We start from the raw sequence: 16,304 nt of genomic DNA on the forward strand, positions 1-16,304 counted from the left end.
GCCTTGACTACATGACTTGAAAGGATGGAAGAATTTTGCAGCCAGCAACTTTGTAAGTTTACTCAATACAGAGAGATTCCAGGGGATCAGCAGTAGTAACGGTTCTTAGATCAAATAATACTTAGTGTTTTGCATGTAGCATGGGCGACATGATGAACACCCTGAGAAGGGGGGACAAACACGCTGCTGTGAGTTTGATCACAGCGTTCCACCTGCTGCTGCCTCCCGGCGCTCCTCCTGAGCATGCCCACTTCAGAAGGGAAGACCACCTTATTTTGATTATAGTGCTTTCCTCAGGCAGGAATTTTTATTTCCGTTTGAATCTTAAGCCATTACATTTCCAGTGATGCATTTTTATGTTTACAATTGACATCTTCATAAAAGAACAAAACCTTTGAGCAACAGCTCAAAAGCATGAAGGTTGCCTGCAGTAAGTCCTTAAATTATTTTACACCTAAATGGAGCCCAGTTGTTTTTAGTTAAAATTTAATAAACCTTAAACTGATGACCTTTCTTCCACAGAAAGGCCCCGAGTTGCAAAAACGAACTTTCCAATGAAATATATTTTAAGGAACTAGTGCTGAACAAAGGGCTATTTAAAGCTGAATGCTTTGTCAATTTATCAGCTTGTGAACATTCTGTTCCTGTATTCCCCACTGCCGCTGAATGTATAGAACGGTGGTGCCTTGCTTAATCGAATACTATTGATTCGAGTGTGTCACAGTGATCTCATTGAGAGTAATCAATAGTAATCCAAAATCAATCAATCTGCTCTTGCACTATCATTTATCAAATCTGAATACGCCAAATTATTTGTAGGCGTCAAATTACAAAGAAGAGAAAATGAGAGAACTGGGAAACCTAATGGTTTATCTGAAGAGCAAAACCAATATCTCTTCCTTACTAGGAAGTGCTTGAAAGCGGACCACTGCTTGGACAAAGGCATTTATCTTCCTATTAGAAAGTATGCTAGATTTATAATTAATCTCACTTCATCCCTAATTGGGTGGGGTGGGGTGGGGAGGTGGTTTTCTCTTCCAGGAGTTTGCTTGCCGGGGCTCCTGCTGGAAACTTACAGATGCCCTAACTTATTTAACAACAGCACTCCAGTGTTTTACAAGCCAGATAAGCTAAGTTTCAAATCCCTATCACCCACTCACAGGCAAAACAAGGAGACTCCACTGACACAGGGCCTAACTACATCTTCTGACATCAGAAATGATGTTTAATAGGATCGGAGTGGAAAAAGGCGTACTTAATTTCTCTAGAGAATGTTCAGCACAGAGGCACCTGCTTATCAAAGAAGCTGCTGTTGATGCTGAAGGTTCCTTTATCAACATATTCACCTGTAATTTAGGCAAGGTAATAAATCCTTCTATTCATTACAGCACACTCAAAAGCTCCCCTTCTATTTAACTTGAATGAAAAAGGCGCAGAGTGTCTAAAACATTTACTTTTGCTAATGTAAAAGTGTTGGCATTTTCCTTCATTCCCGATAAGCTGGTGCCAGGAGAAGTGATTATTCTTTTCTTATTCAAAGCCTATCAGCATTTTGAAAAGCTCTCTCAATCTTATCGGGTGTGTGAACAGCACAGTCACTGAAAGCAGTTTGTACTGCTCCTCTCTCTTTCTGCCAACCTATCAGATAAACCCCCAACTAACTAGCTATATTTACACATAATCAAACATAACTTGTATCTTCTATGCACTATAGCCAGATTCCAGGTTGCCACAAGTTTCTGTGCTGTGACATTAACTTAACAAAAATGTCAGCGGCGAGTATCCCAAAATGACAGTAATAATAACAAAAAACAAAAGCAGTATAAATACACCCAACTAGAATGCACAACAAACAGAAACAAAGAAAAAGCAAACACGAGAAGTTGAAGGCAAGCTCTTTGGAATTCAGAGGGAAAACCAAACGCACTACGTATGCAAATGTTGATGAGTACCATGCACTTACCTTTGGCCAAAGTAAATGATCCTTTAGCAAAACAGATGGATGGAAACAGAAATTGGAAAAGGCTCTACTGCTGGGTTCGAGAAGGGTAAGGTGTTCAGGAAAGTGGTTTAGAAGTGAACAGGCATTTCCCCCCCACTCCAGGTCATCTCATTGTGGAGGGAAAGGGATTCCATAACGTAAGCAAATTAAGACAGTAGACAATATCTCCGAACTTACCCCATAAACTGAAGACAAGATAGAAAGCAAGGCTGTCACATATGGTGACCACATTCTCAGGATAGATTTTCCAATCATTAAAACCCTCATAAATGCTCTAGACATTAAAGTTTTGTTCACTATAAGGAAATAAAGAAATAAGAAAAATACAATTTGAGTTTTTAACCTCTCATTATTTTCCTTATTCTTCAGACTTAACCAACTGAATAGCTCAATATAAAGGTATACATACACACACAAAAAGGATAATTATCCAAAATAATGTAAATAGATGGTCTGTTCTTTATTTCTAGCTATGGCAAAATACTTAAACCAGTTCATGATTGGCATAAACGGGGGGACCCACCTAATCATTTATGGGGACAACTTTGGAGCAGGAAGGACAACCATGACATTTCCCAAAACATGAGAAAAATCTGAAATTTATTTCACAACTGAGCAAAAACAAATTCCTGACCCTGGGAAAGAATCTGTGATTAAATTTCTGTGCATAAATGGTCCATTTGTTCCTCGCCTCTCTTTGCTGCATGGTTAGGGAAAAAAAAAAAACAGTAAAAGATGGCCACATGCTCCCACCTGAGCCCAACTTCTGATGCTGTCTAGACTCCAAGAAGAGAAGGAGCCTTCCTTTAGATGTGCAGAGCAAGAAGATGAATGAGCCAAGTGTGTAGTTCAGTACAATTCAGTGGATGACTGTTTTTCCATCTGTGACACTATGATCCCATGACTGATGAGGCAGGTCTCACTCAAGTCTATGGATAAAAGGGATGCTTCTGTCATTTCATAGGACCCAGGACCAACTGTATACAGTGCCTTCCCCATTGGCAAAACACATGGTTTTCCTCGACCGTTTCACATCTTTCCCATCTATAGCTCATGGGCTTAACATTCCTTCTCAGAATCTGTTTTAATAGATGAATGGCTAGAAAGAAGGCATTGTCGAAATATTCCTTGCATTTATGGAAACGTGAATACAGTTTAACATGGTCATCTCACTTTTTTTTTTCTTAAGACAAGCTAAATCCTTATGATAAATTGGAATTCTGGAGGGCAAAGGACAATTGATTGAACAACCTCATATATGAATTTTTTTCTTTTAAATAACTACTGTGGTCTGTCCTTATCACATGCTTTGCTCCTTCTGCTAACTTCAGATAGAATTCTGCACATATGATTAAGAAACTCTCAAATTATTTTCAAAGCAAACTCAATTTTTATAAAATTTCTTAGATATTTACGAACTTGAAAAGTATATCCTTTAAAACCTTTTCACTCACATTGTATTAAAAGGAAATACATTTATTTAACAAGTGCTTTGTGTAAATTCTGAAAAGTCACTAGAAATTAATAAACCTTCCTATAGCAGATGAAAAAGAAATTACCACTTACAAACACATCCTTCTGATCATGAAAAAAAGCAGAATTTAGAATCATTTGGTCTTTCTGTATACACAAGCTTCTGATTTACTTTATAACATTTTCTTTGCATATTGAATAAGCCATGTCAAAAGAAAACACAAGAATTTTTTTCCCAGAAAATGTACACAAATTACAACAAAAAAGATGGACACACAATTAAAATTGGACACACCTGACCCTACTTCCTCACATTTTTACTTTATAAAGAAAAGCAATCAAAGTTCACCATCTGGGAAATCCTGTTGGAAAATCTCATTTTACTTGCAAGGCAATAAAAGATAGGGCAGAAAGATTGAGAAGTTTAAATTATGTATTTGAAATACTCCTTATTGTTGATATTATTATAAGTATTATTTGTATTTAAAGCAAGTATTTAAAGCAAGTACTTATTATTATTTAAATAATAAGTATTATCTGTATTTAAAGCTGATTGTCATTAATTTTACCCTTCCCATCCATCTCTGATATGAAATGAGAATTTACAGGCATATTCCTTTTTACTTCACATCATCTTAACCAACTATTTGCAGAGATGGTGTATGATGAAGCAATGTTAAATTGACATGCCTGTGATATGTCTGACAGCCTTCAGTATCCTTAATATTAATGTGTTTTCTTTGGTTAGGTAAGTGCTGCCAGGCATATTATACATAATGTTTATGTCCAATCAGAAATTATGAAAATAATATATGTGATTTCACCTCACTCAAAGCAATATGAGAAAGTACTGAGGAATGTATATAACAAAGAATGTTTTCACAATTAAACATAAATTTAATTTTAAGCTCTTTTTTTTTGGCATGTAATCTAACCTGAAGTAGACTTCCTATGGGTTTTAACACTTCAATGAGGATCAAGCAGATTTTAAATGCCAAAAGGAGCTCATGTTTTCATTTACTATATTGTGTGAAAGAATTCCAAGTGGCCTTAAGATGTCATTTCCAATAACGATTGTTATGTGTTATGCATCTTTGGTCCAATGTACATACAGAACTATGCTAGCATATTGCTAAGGACTTTCAAGTTAATTTCTCTAAAACTGTACCTTCTCCATTGTTTCACCTCAGTGAGTTGCCATCCAAATACATGTGCATTGTCCCGAACTAAAATGGCATATCATGTGAGGAAATCAAGACATAAAAATCAAGTCTCCTCTAAAAATTTAAAAATAATTTTTAAAAATAGAATAAGGAAGGGATATATGTATGCACACACATACAAACAAAAGGCACAGAATCTAAACCCTCTCTTTCCAAGGTTTTGGATAACCAACCAGAAAATATCTCGTAGAAAAACTGCTTGGATCAGAGAAAAGCAGACAGCTGGCACTTTGAAAAGAGGAAGTAGACATGGAAGACAGGTGTGCTAAAACTCTGAATGGATACTATTCTCCATCAGCCAAGGCTTCCCCAAACTTAAAAAGCGTAAGCCTACAAATAAAGTTGAAGTTAAGAATAAAAAGCCAGGTAAGTGCTCCAACAGATGCAAGGCTGTCACTTATCGCCCTCTGACAATAAAGGTGCTAACTTTGATCTGATGGACTGACATTTAAAAGCAGCTAGCAGCAGGTTTGGGGGGAAAAAAAAACCCCACCAGTAACCGTCACCTTGTTAAAGTGCTACTCAATCAAACAAAGGTAAAAAGCAAAGCTGGGAATTTACATAGGAATATGAGTCAGAATTAGAACAGCAATTGTGTTTTCAGAGAACACTCATTTAAATTTGACAAATAAAATCACAGCCCGCTAAATTTATTTCTTAAAATAATATTTAGTAAGTGTGAAAGCCGTGATGCTCCCTTAGAAATATTTACTAATTTTATACATTTTGTTTTAGCCAAAAAAAAAATAGCAAAGGAGATATTTGTATAGTGCAGATAAATGGAATTCATGTTTTGCATTTGAAATTATCATGGTTTACATGAAGGCGCATCTGTCAGGCCCAATTGTATAAGACGGAGCCAAGAGCTAAATCCAAATTGTTTCTTGGATATGGGCCCAACCCATTAAATAATCCATTTATTATCAGTAGTCTATTTCCTATTTTACAAATTATTTATTATTATTCAATATTGAATAAATGAAATGGATAATCTTCACAGCATATCCATAGACTGCACAGATCTCTTCCCATGCATACATGGATTTCACATGCATAGCATACATGAACACACACACACACACTCGCGTGGAGATCGTCAATGGCTCTGGATTTTAAAGTACTACATGTGTTCTATTAAGGGTGGCATAGAGGGTATACCCCCATACGTACACAGCTGGGAGAATGGCCATCACGGGCAAAATATACAGAATGAGATAAGAAGAATGTCGAGCGGCAAAGATGCTTTGTGCCATCACTGCACTATCAAAGACACACATAAGTATGATTGGAGAAAGAGAGGCTAAATATTTCACTGTCAGAGAAGGTATGGAACTGCAATTCATTTCTATCTCATGTGCTTTAGGACAATGACAATTTAATACAATGCCGGTGGATGTAAAAGAGATAACAACTGAACAAACTGGGCCAGGGTAATCAAAGATTTTCTCCAGAGAACTGGCTAGGGCCGGGGCTCACGCGCACTTACAGCAGATCAACATTGCATTGTCTCAGCCATGAACTGGTTAGGAAGCAAGAGTCAGAGCAACACTTCACTGCTGGGGTGACTTCAAAGTTCTAGCAAGATCTCTTACATGCTCTCCTCTCACTGCCAGACCTGGTAGGGCATTTTTCAAAGTTGATTTGAGATGAATTGATTTAGCTATTAATTGCCACTTGCAAGGAAAAGTATCAGCTCTAAGTCCGCACTGTGATTTCTCTTAGGAAATGAAATAAAGCAAGACCTTCAGGACAGAATTCTCACTTCCCGAGTTAGACAAAAAAAAATATTTAGTTTGTTCACTAGGCTAAAACAAATGTTAAGAAATTTCTCATAAGTGATTCGGACATGGGATTGCACATTAAGCCTACCTTTAAAAAAAAAAAGTCTCTTCTTTGTCTGAAATTCTTGCAGAATTGAGGTACTGTGAAAGTATTGTTAAAGAACATCATAGAGAAGTTAGCTGCCCTCTTTGATGAATAGCACCAGGTATCTAAAATTAATTGCAAAAGTATGGCCCGGCTAATGAGATGGTCCTTATCTTTTCTCAGCATTGGAAGCACAAGTATTTTTCTGCTGGCTCAATATTTTACAAAAATGCCTCAAGTGTTATTAGCTAAGTAAGAACCTGATCCAAAGACCTTTCAGATACAAATTATTATAAATTTTAAGATCTGGAAAATTTGCAGTTAAAACAGATATCCTGCATTCTTTTCCTGTTAAGCCCTAATTTCTTGTCTTTTTTACTTTGAAAGGAACAATTTTTTTTCCCTTCTTCCTTTTATTAGCATTTTGAAAAACCAAATTAGAATACCATTCTTCATAAGAAGGCCAATATATATTACAGGTCAAATTAAATCAAAGAAATATATTAAAAGCTGCCTATTTAGAATTTTTTTTTAAAAAAAGAAGAATACTATCTTATTGGGGGAAAAACACTAGAAAAATGATCATCCATGCAAGAGAATTAATGGATATCCACAAGGGCTTTGCTAATAACATGGGTTAATTACCGCTGCAACACACTCGGCTCAGTAAATAAAACAGCAGTGCCATGAACACATTCAGATGAGAAACCATCACTCTAAGAAGTGGCCACACCGTCCCCTTTGCCTCTGCCCAGGAAATGGAAAGCTGTTTTTACAGCCCTTTCTCCAAAAGGAGGATTTTTCAACTTACCACCAAATGTGCATGGGGTAATACACAACATCCTGACACAAAGGGCTGGCGGAACCTGGTTGTCCATCATTGGCTCACCACTCCCATTCAACATTCATCCCATTAACTTAGGGACACTTCAGTTTTCATTATTATTTTTCTTAATTCAAGGAGAAAATCGTATGTTACATAACATACATCATCTGGCTATTTCAACTAACAAATAGTTTAGGACATGTACAATGATTATTTAGTTTTCTAGGAAAAAAAAGAATCTGTTCACTGTCGTGATGTGACGGGCAGGGCTGCAACATTCTAGAGCTCACCCCTCTGCGAAGGCAGGCTCAGCCCTAGCTGTGGCTGGTTGTCACTTGAGCAGTTTACAAAAAAAAAAAAAAAAAAATCATCTGAAAACCCCACCAACACCACATACCTGTAAGGCTGCAGATGATTTCAACAGATTTAGAGAGAACAGCAAGAAAAGTAAAATGAGCTCCAAGTCTCAAGTTTTAACTCTTCTTGCTTAGAAAAATCAACTTAAAGTGCCTGTTCATAGTTGTCAAATAATACCACATCTGAAGTGACTTGGGGAAAGCTCCTCACTTTCCTTTAAAAAAAAAAAAAAGGCTTCCACTGTGATTTAGATGTTGTTGTTACAGAATAATTTTTCCCTTTCTGCCTAGTTTCATTTCCTACGTTTTGACATGAGGGTATCACTTTTGAGAGTTACATTGCTATTAAGTTTAGCTTCGAATAAGGAGAGAAGAGCAGAGAGAAAGAGAGAGGAGAGAGAAAACAACAAACAAACCTGAAAGAAAAAGAGTTGACCACACAAAATCAAACTTCAATGGCTCTGAACAGGAATCACAAAATACAAAACTGCTAAATGTGCAGTGTCCAGATTTCAATGAGCAGGCTGAATTTTACTAAACTGTTCCCTCTTCGCCTTGTCTGTTTTGGAGTGTTTCAATTGCCTTTCCTTCTTCCAACAGCTGTGACAACTGTTAAAACAGTCGGTAAAATTAAGTCCGCTCTATAATCCTGTAGTCAATGTTACATTTTAATCAGAGGTTGAAAGGGATTCATGCGCTGAGCACACTCATTTACAATGATTAGACTGACACATATGTCAAAATGAGCAGATATATTATTTTCATCTATTTATGCTATCAGCTATGACTGCTATTAAATGTGAAACAAGCTTTCAAGCCTTATGTGCTTTAATGCGCTGGCACATTTCCTAAAATAAAAAAATACATAGTTAGAGGTTAACATGTTAGACTCTCTTAATGGTGGTCAATAAATTGTACAAATCTTTTCTAACAGGCTCCAAAGCAAAAGCTGTCCGATGTTTTCCCCTGAACTGCACGACACTGGTTTCATTTCTGTGTATACGCACACGTGATGGGGTTTAACCCAGTACAATTACTATGAATATTAATAGCATGTATAAATTCCGTGGTTTATTAATTGAGACAGAGAGACAGATGTGTTGCTTAGCATTGGGTCTGTCTGTCCAGTGAACCACATAACCATGAGAACCACATCTAGACAATAAACCTGTATTTTTAAAAGATGACTTTTAATTGAGCCAAAAAGAGAGCTAGTTTGAATCTTGCGCCAAAGCCAAGGAGACGTGTGCCCCGATTTCATTTAAATGCATCTGCTTTAAGAGGCTTATCTAAACTAATTATTCAAATTAGCTATCTAAGAAGTTAAATTCAAGAAAACCACTTTTAAAAAGATGCGGGGGTGGAAGAGGAGAATTTTTAAAGTTTGGTTTGCTTATTTATTTATGAGAGAAAGTTTAGAATCCGGGTGAGCCTGGCTAAGTCTCCTCCTGGCCTGAAGACGTTTTCAACTTCCCGAGCCCCAGGTATAGGAACCTTCAACCTGCACTTGAGTGGGCAGTCCTGTCTTTGTTTAGTTTTCATTTTTATTTTTGCATATTGGAAGGCTGTTTCTCCCCGTGAATGTTTCAAACTGATGCAAGCACACCCTGATACCCCTTCAATTTTGCATTCTTTCAGTTGGCCAACATCTCGTGGGGGAGTGTGGCTGTGGGGGCAGTGCGCGTGGGCGTACGCCTGCATGTGTACACACGCACAGACACACACCCGGACATACTTGAGCAGCTTGCACTTTTCATTTCTTATTTAATTACTAAGCTACGCAAAGCGCAGTCACTAAGGACAGCTAGTGGACATCTACCCACAGTGCACGGCCCCATTCTCTAGAGCTTAATATTTTCTAAACAATCTACGCAGGGAAATGTTTGCCAACAACACTGTTTTCAGAATGAGAACTCTTGGTATTAATGTAATGTTCAAGAGAAGCAGTATAACTGACTCAACAGAAAGAGAGAGAAACCAGTGACAATCCCTGCGATGTACTAATATTTTATCTGAACAGTGGGTTGAAATTAAGTTTATGACCTGCTCCTTTACCCAAGAACGCCTAATGTACTGCTTCCCCTCGCCCGCACCCCCTCCACCTTTAGCAATTTGAATAGGTATTCCTGTGTGGATATGGATCATCGTAAATACAAATGAAACTGCAATTAAGAACGAAAGTACTTTTCTACATTTTTTTTTTTCTGGCCAGGAAACACAAAACAAATCCACAATCCTAACACCGTCCCTTTCAGAGGAGATTTTAAAAGTCATTACTGCTTCTTCCTGAGTCTTTCCCCCCCTTAAATATTTATAATGTGTGAAAATCTCATGTTACTTAATGGACTGATTTGTCAGTTAACTGCTGACTTAATGCTAACCATGCAAATAACATTATTCTAGCCCAGAATCGCACAGGGCTAGTTTTGAAATTGTTCTCTGAAGGAGAATTAGTCAATGTGCAATTTGCCCTCGTGCTGAAATGACAGGGAGCCTCAAATATCTGTCAACCTGCAAATACATAAGAGGCACTCAATAGTATAAATCATTTTGAATATTGTATTTTAAAACATCTTTCCTTGGGAAAATGGGTCCTAATAAAAGATGCATTTTAACAGTTCACTAAGCATTTATGCCAAGTGCCTATTCTTAGCACCTGAATAAGAAGTGACTGTCACACAGCTGTTTCACTGCCAGTCACTGAGCTTGCCTCAAAGGTAACCCAGCAGTCAGAGAACAATTCTCTACTTCCTGAATTAGGAGCTCACCCTCCACACAAAAGGCACAAGAAAGACACAAACAGGCACTCGTGCACACACGAAACACCCAGGGCATTACCTGAACCAGGGTGCGAAGATACATCCTGTCCACCCCCGCACACGCACCCCCACGCCGAGTGGGAAAAAAAAAAAAAGAAAAAGGTACCTACTCTTCCTCGTAGTGCAGGGAAAAAGATTCAGGAAGGCAAAGTTCTACCGAATCCATGTGCGACCGGCAACCATTATTTGTGTACCCCAGCTATAAATCAAAGTTTCCTTGACAGAGCACGGTGCAATTAACACAAATGTTCTCCTAGTGACAAGCCTATAGGCACAGCCAGTTGGGACCAAAGCTCTCACACTCTCCTAATCAAGGACTTAAAGCCCCGATTGGAGCTTATTAATATGAAGTAGAGCTTCGCATATGCAGTCCCACCGGCCCAAGCGCGCAGCCGATTGGGGGGCCTCTGCCCAATCAGGAGGGAGGCGACGCAGGCTGCACGGAGCCGGAGGAGCCAGGCAGGTAGAGCGGTGCAGAGCAGCCAGGGGGTGGTGAACTGAGCTGAGCCGGCAGAGGCGGCGGGGCCGGCCGGAGGGGGCCGGCCGGAGGGGGCCGGCTCGGCTGCTCTCTCTCTCTCTCTCTCTCTCTCTCTCTCTCTCTCTCTCTCTCTCTCTCTCTCTCTCTCTCTCTCTCTCTCTCTCTCTCCTTCCCTCCCTCCCCTCACCCCCCCACCCCACCCCCGTTTCTCCAGAAGAAACACAACTAACTTCACTCTCTAAGCACTGGAGGGATTTGCCTGTGGTTTCTAAGATCTGTGTGGCTTTGAAAAGAAGAACTCACGCAGACTCTGTTAATGTGGGAAAGGATTCTGCGGAAGGTAGATAGAACCCCCAAGTTTGTCCTGCCCTGTCTGTGTTCTGTTCCCCTGGGGGCCGCCGCTTCTGGGGTGCCGGACTTTCTCCCCGCTGTCCTGGCGTATAATGGACGTTTTTGTTGGTGGTGGTGGTGTGAGTGTGTGTGTGTGTGTGTGTGTGTGTGTGTGTGTGTGTGTTTAATAAAACACATCCCTCTAAATTGTTGAAGCGTGTAGACTGGCAGGGTCCTCTCAGAGATAAAATCCAGTTTTGCAAGGACTACAGGGGAGGAATTAGTGCATCCACGCACTTTGAGAGAATGCCTGTGTAAATTATGTGTGTAAACAGTTCGCTGCCTGTTCCTCTCTCCACATGGAGATACACAATATGAAGCTTTTCAAAACAAAAAGGAAACAACCTCCAAGGGAATTGGTTCCTTGGAGGCCAGCGGACTGAGGGCTGCAGGGTAAAGAAACACTAGTTTGGATGGGGAGAACTTTACTAAAAGTGTTCTTGATTATACACTGATTTTAATGCAGGTTTCTAAACTCAGAGATGCATACAAACGTATATGATTTTACCCCCAAAACGCCCAGCTTTCAAATAAAATACAGTGTACATATTTGTTTCTCTAATGCTTCCTATTTGCCTAGATACATTTTGTAAACCCTCACGCAGCCTTAAATACTAGTTTCAAACACAATGATTGACCAAACAAAAAAATTCCCAATCAAAAGTGTTCCCAAAAAACTAAGGTGTGAGAAGAAAGAGGTGTTGTTCCTCCTTTCATAGTGGATACGGCGCTTTTAATTTCTATTTGACAAAGAGCAGGCTGGAGTCTTATTTTAAACAAGATTTTTTTTTAGATGAGCAAATGCACATTGCGATAGACACATGCTATTTATGAACATCTTGTTAAGACCCCACATTTTGATATAATTCAGCTCTACTGTTTTGAGTCTCAGCTTTGCATATGACTTAACACAAATAATGTAAACTCTGAGATAAAATCCATGCAGCTTTTTTTCAGTGTGCATTAGATGAACAAAATCAGAACTCAAGTCTCACAGCCCTCTTTCATTTTCTAGGTCTTCAAAAATCAACACACCGAAGGAGGACTGCCCCATTAACACAGAGGGGAGAAAATGACAGCCGTGATGTGTTTCTCCCCCCACGCCCCCTGGAATAAAGCAATCTCCCTGCCCTGTATTTAGCCATGTCTAAGACACGGGCCCGACTCCTTTTATTTGTGGTCTAAATGCAATCAAGTTTCCAGACCCCAACTCACATAGCTAACACTGTGCCTGAGAACACTGTATAAAAGCAGGTAGTAAGAGCTTAATTACCAGTAGCATTATGCTGTCTATATTGTTAAATGTGAACTCTGCAATTAAGATGTAAATTTGGTTGTGAGCAGTGAATTAAAAGGCTTGGAGATGTAGAAAAGTCAGGCCTGCTGCAGCCACTCTCGTAAGGGGAAGAAAAAGACTTGTCTATTCATTCTAAAAGGAGAGACATGTAATCACTGGACAATTAAAAGAAATCAATAAAAAGGCATTTTGAAAAAGGAACATGACTTTTCAAAAATGCAATCAAAGACATATAGGAGCTAATCCTGCATTAGACAGGAAAACATCTTTGTTTTCTATTCTTACTTAAAATCTTGAATAGGTTTAATTGCACACTGTTTGAAAAGACATATGTTCCAAAAAAAAAATTCTAATTTTTGCCCAATATCATTTCTTAAGTAAAAATTATTTACTGGGCTCAATACATCATAGTGGACTCGATGCACGCACTACAATTTGAGACGTGTGCAGAGAACCTGTGCTGTATTCAGTTTCTTTACATTGTTATGCTGTGACAGAGCCTGTTTTTATTCCTCCTTTGAAATGGCTTTTTAAAGGCAAGATTTGTAGTCAATTATTTACTGACGGACCTTGGGCCATCATATTTTATAGAGGTGATTGTTTATTCCCCAGAATTTTCTTATTTCCCTTTCAGGGTGTTTCTGCTCTTTTTGGGAATCATTTGATTTCTTCCGTGTGTATTCTGAAACATATTTAGACTCATCTTCATGCATACATCTTCCTTCTGTGCCCACAGAGACACACACGCGAACACGTACGCTCTCGTCCCCACTGATCTTGCACTCACCATATTTCATCTACGGAGGGGCAGTGTTCCCTGAGCGTGCCGCTTTCTGCAGGACCAGAAGTATATTAGGTTTGTGGAGCTGGATGTTTTCCCCTTGGGATCAAAGTGTCACCTGTATCGGTCAAGGGCCTAAGATTATACTTAGAATCTTGAATCCAGCATCACCAATTTAAAATTTAAAATCATACCCACTGCCCAGGCCTTTGAAGACAGCTTTCTAGCATATTTTATAAACCCATAGCTCAGTAGCTCAAAAATCTTCCTTATCCTAGAAGTTTCTCACCTCGAAGGTGAAAGGAAGAGAGTATCATAGCGAAATAGAGTAATACTGTTGTTTAGCCTTCAAGAAACTCAACTGCGAAAGCATGTGGAGTATGTGTTTTGGGGCAGGGTGTTTGTGTGTGTGTACAGGGGGAGCGGGCAGGGGGTGACTATCAAACACAGAAACAGCATGTAATAAACCCAGAGTGCTAAGCAGTCCATTCACTTCACAATCTTACCACAAGGAGTCAACCCAAATCAGGAAAAAAAAAATGGATTCAAGCAACAAAACGTCATCTGCCAGTTTCAAAAAGAATATTAGCACGCTGGTTAATATCAGTCTGTCACGCATCACACCATCGCTATAGGCATAGTTTCTCTTTTCTTCCTTAAACAATAGTTACCAGTAGTCCGACAACTTCACTCCCCATGTTCCCAGGTAATGCACAGATACACCAAAGACACCAAGCATTTGCTTTCCATTTGAAACAAAGGAGGGGCACCAGGGCCTCTCCTGTGAAGAGAAAAGGTGGAGTCCTATCAGTTGCACAAACTACGCATTTTTACTGCGCCTTAACCAGCACCATTGCCACCAGCATACTGACAATGGTTTTTATGCTGTTAAACAAAGTGGTGAGAGATGGTAAGTTTACTGTTAATAGTTATTTTTAGCTCTCATTTTCTTTATCTGATAATTAATAGGACTAATCTGTAGTAAACTGGTTAAAGCTTATCTATGTCATTTTTGAAGCAGATTTAGATTCTGCAAAGAGACCTACATAGAGTTCATGGAAAATGTACTTACAAAAAACAATGCCTGGATTTTGAATAAACCTGCTTTTTAATTCAATTTTTTTGTGAACTTATTGAAGTTTCCTCCAATAATGCACATGGTTCATTTGCTAAACATTTAAAACTAAACAAGTTCAAGCAATTTGGAGCTTTAAATCACTTTGTGATCTACCTTCCAGATTTTTCTGCCAGATCATAAAACCTTTGAGAACCTGTTTAACTTCTTGCACCATCTTCCCTGCGCCCTTTGAGGAAGCTTGCATAGTATATCTCACTGCAAAAAACACGCCGGGGCTATTTCAGTTTACTATGTTGAGCTCCAAGGGAAAAGCCACATTTTCTCCCATTAAAGAAAAAGCCCTTAAAGGATAGGCACAAAGGTCCGGATGCCATCCTTGCCGCCTTGTAAGGTCCCCTCACCGACTCATCCCGGATCTTCATCTACGCACTGGCATCTCTATTGTACTCTAACCTGCCCACCTTTCCCACTGAGAGCACACAGACTTCTTTGGAAGTCAGGATGACTACTTTGTATTACCACCAACCCTCTATCAATTCATCATATTTCATTTTCTGTTGCCTTTCATTTCTAGGGCACAGGCTTTGATATTTAAATTATTGTCTCCATTGGCAAGAAGCAATCATTTCCACTGAAAGTGATCACTTCCACAGAAGCACTAATAAAAATCTTTCCTTTTGATAAAGCTCTTGTCCTATAAATCCATCCCATTCCCAAATTATGGAGTCAAGAAAAAAAAAAAAGGCCCATTATCTAGAGAGCAATTGCTTCACCTTAATAATACAACAAACTTGGGTTCTGATGTTTTTGTGAACGTGAAAGAAAAAAAATTATAATCAGAGACACAAAATCTAATAGAAATAATTTGGCTCCTGTTTAATTAATTCAGGATTATTTCCCTTTCATTTTGTCAAGCTAATAATATACATGGTGAAATGTCAGTAAAAATTAAAGTATAAACTACAGTAGCTCCAATGGGACAATCGACTTTAGTTATACTGTACTTCCAACACACTCATCAGACCAAAATACAAAGTGTGTTTTATGGCATCCTACAGAGTTTCAGTAATCTCTATGGCACATATTTACAGGGTGCTAGTTAACATTTTGAGATTATACATTAATAAATGAGTTGCAGTCATATTCTTTCCTGAATGTTAAGCACTGTGAGCTAAATGCAAAAATACATTCAAGGTCAATGTCCCGTTTTAGACCTTTTCAGGCAGCTGTAATATTATGATAATCAAGCTTCAAATATTCCTATAGAAAGAGTAAATTAGCCTTTTCACTTGAAAGATGATTATGATAAACAATAAACCTAAGAGAGGACAGAATCCCTATTCTTAAAAGCCATAAATGGTTGACTCAATCATGTGGGTGATAGTGTGGTCCCAGGTGAAGTGTAACTTAACTCTGAGACGAAGGCAGGGGGTGGGGGGGTAGCACAGAGGAAGAACGGGGAGAAGGTGGGACAGATAAAACAGATTTCAGAATCGTCAACACCTATTCTGATGCCAGGAAAGTGACTCAGTTACACACCTTACCCGCTGCAGTCAACATATATTTGAGGCTATATATATCTATGAATTACCAAAACAACAACAAAAACACCAGGTGTTTTTTTTTCCTACTGTGCCTGAATGTTTTCTGAGTAAGAAAAGCTCTATTTGCTTTTTTTTTAAAAAAAAAGATTTCTTTCTTTCTTTCCTTCTTTT

The 16,304-nt window shown here is 38.7% G+C and overlaps 1 protein-coding gene across 1 annotated transcript in view; it reads right to left on the bottom strand.

Moving 5' to 3' along the window:
• The window catches only part of ESRRG (estrogen related receptor gamma), a 227,056-nt gene extending 216,179 nt beyond the window's left edge, over positions 1–10,877 (bottom strand). Inside the window, exon 1 of the mRNA XM_040985312.1 lies at positions 10,676–10,877. Coding sequence (XP_040841246.1) covers positions 10,676–10,731 — 56 coding nt within the window. The 5' untranslated portion in view covers positions 10,732–10,877. The remainder of the gene's footprint in view (positions 1–10,675) is intronic.
• Between the last annotated feature and the right edge of the window lie 5,427 nt (positions 10,878–16,304).

Source organism: Ochotona curzoniae, unplaced genomic scaffold (genome assembly GCF_017591425.1).
Source record: "Ochotona curzoniae isolate NIBS_2020 unplaced genomic scaffold, NIBS_Ocur_1.0 contig_430, whole genome shotgun sequence".
Lineage (NCBI taxonomy): Eukaryota > Metazoa > Chordata > Mammalia > Lagomorpha > Ochotonidae > Ochotona > Ochotona curzoniae.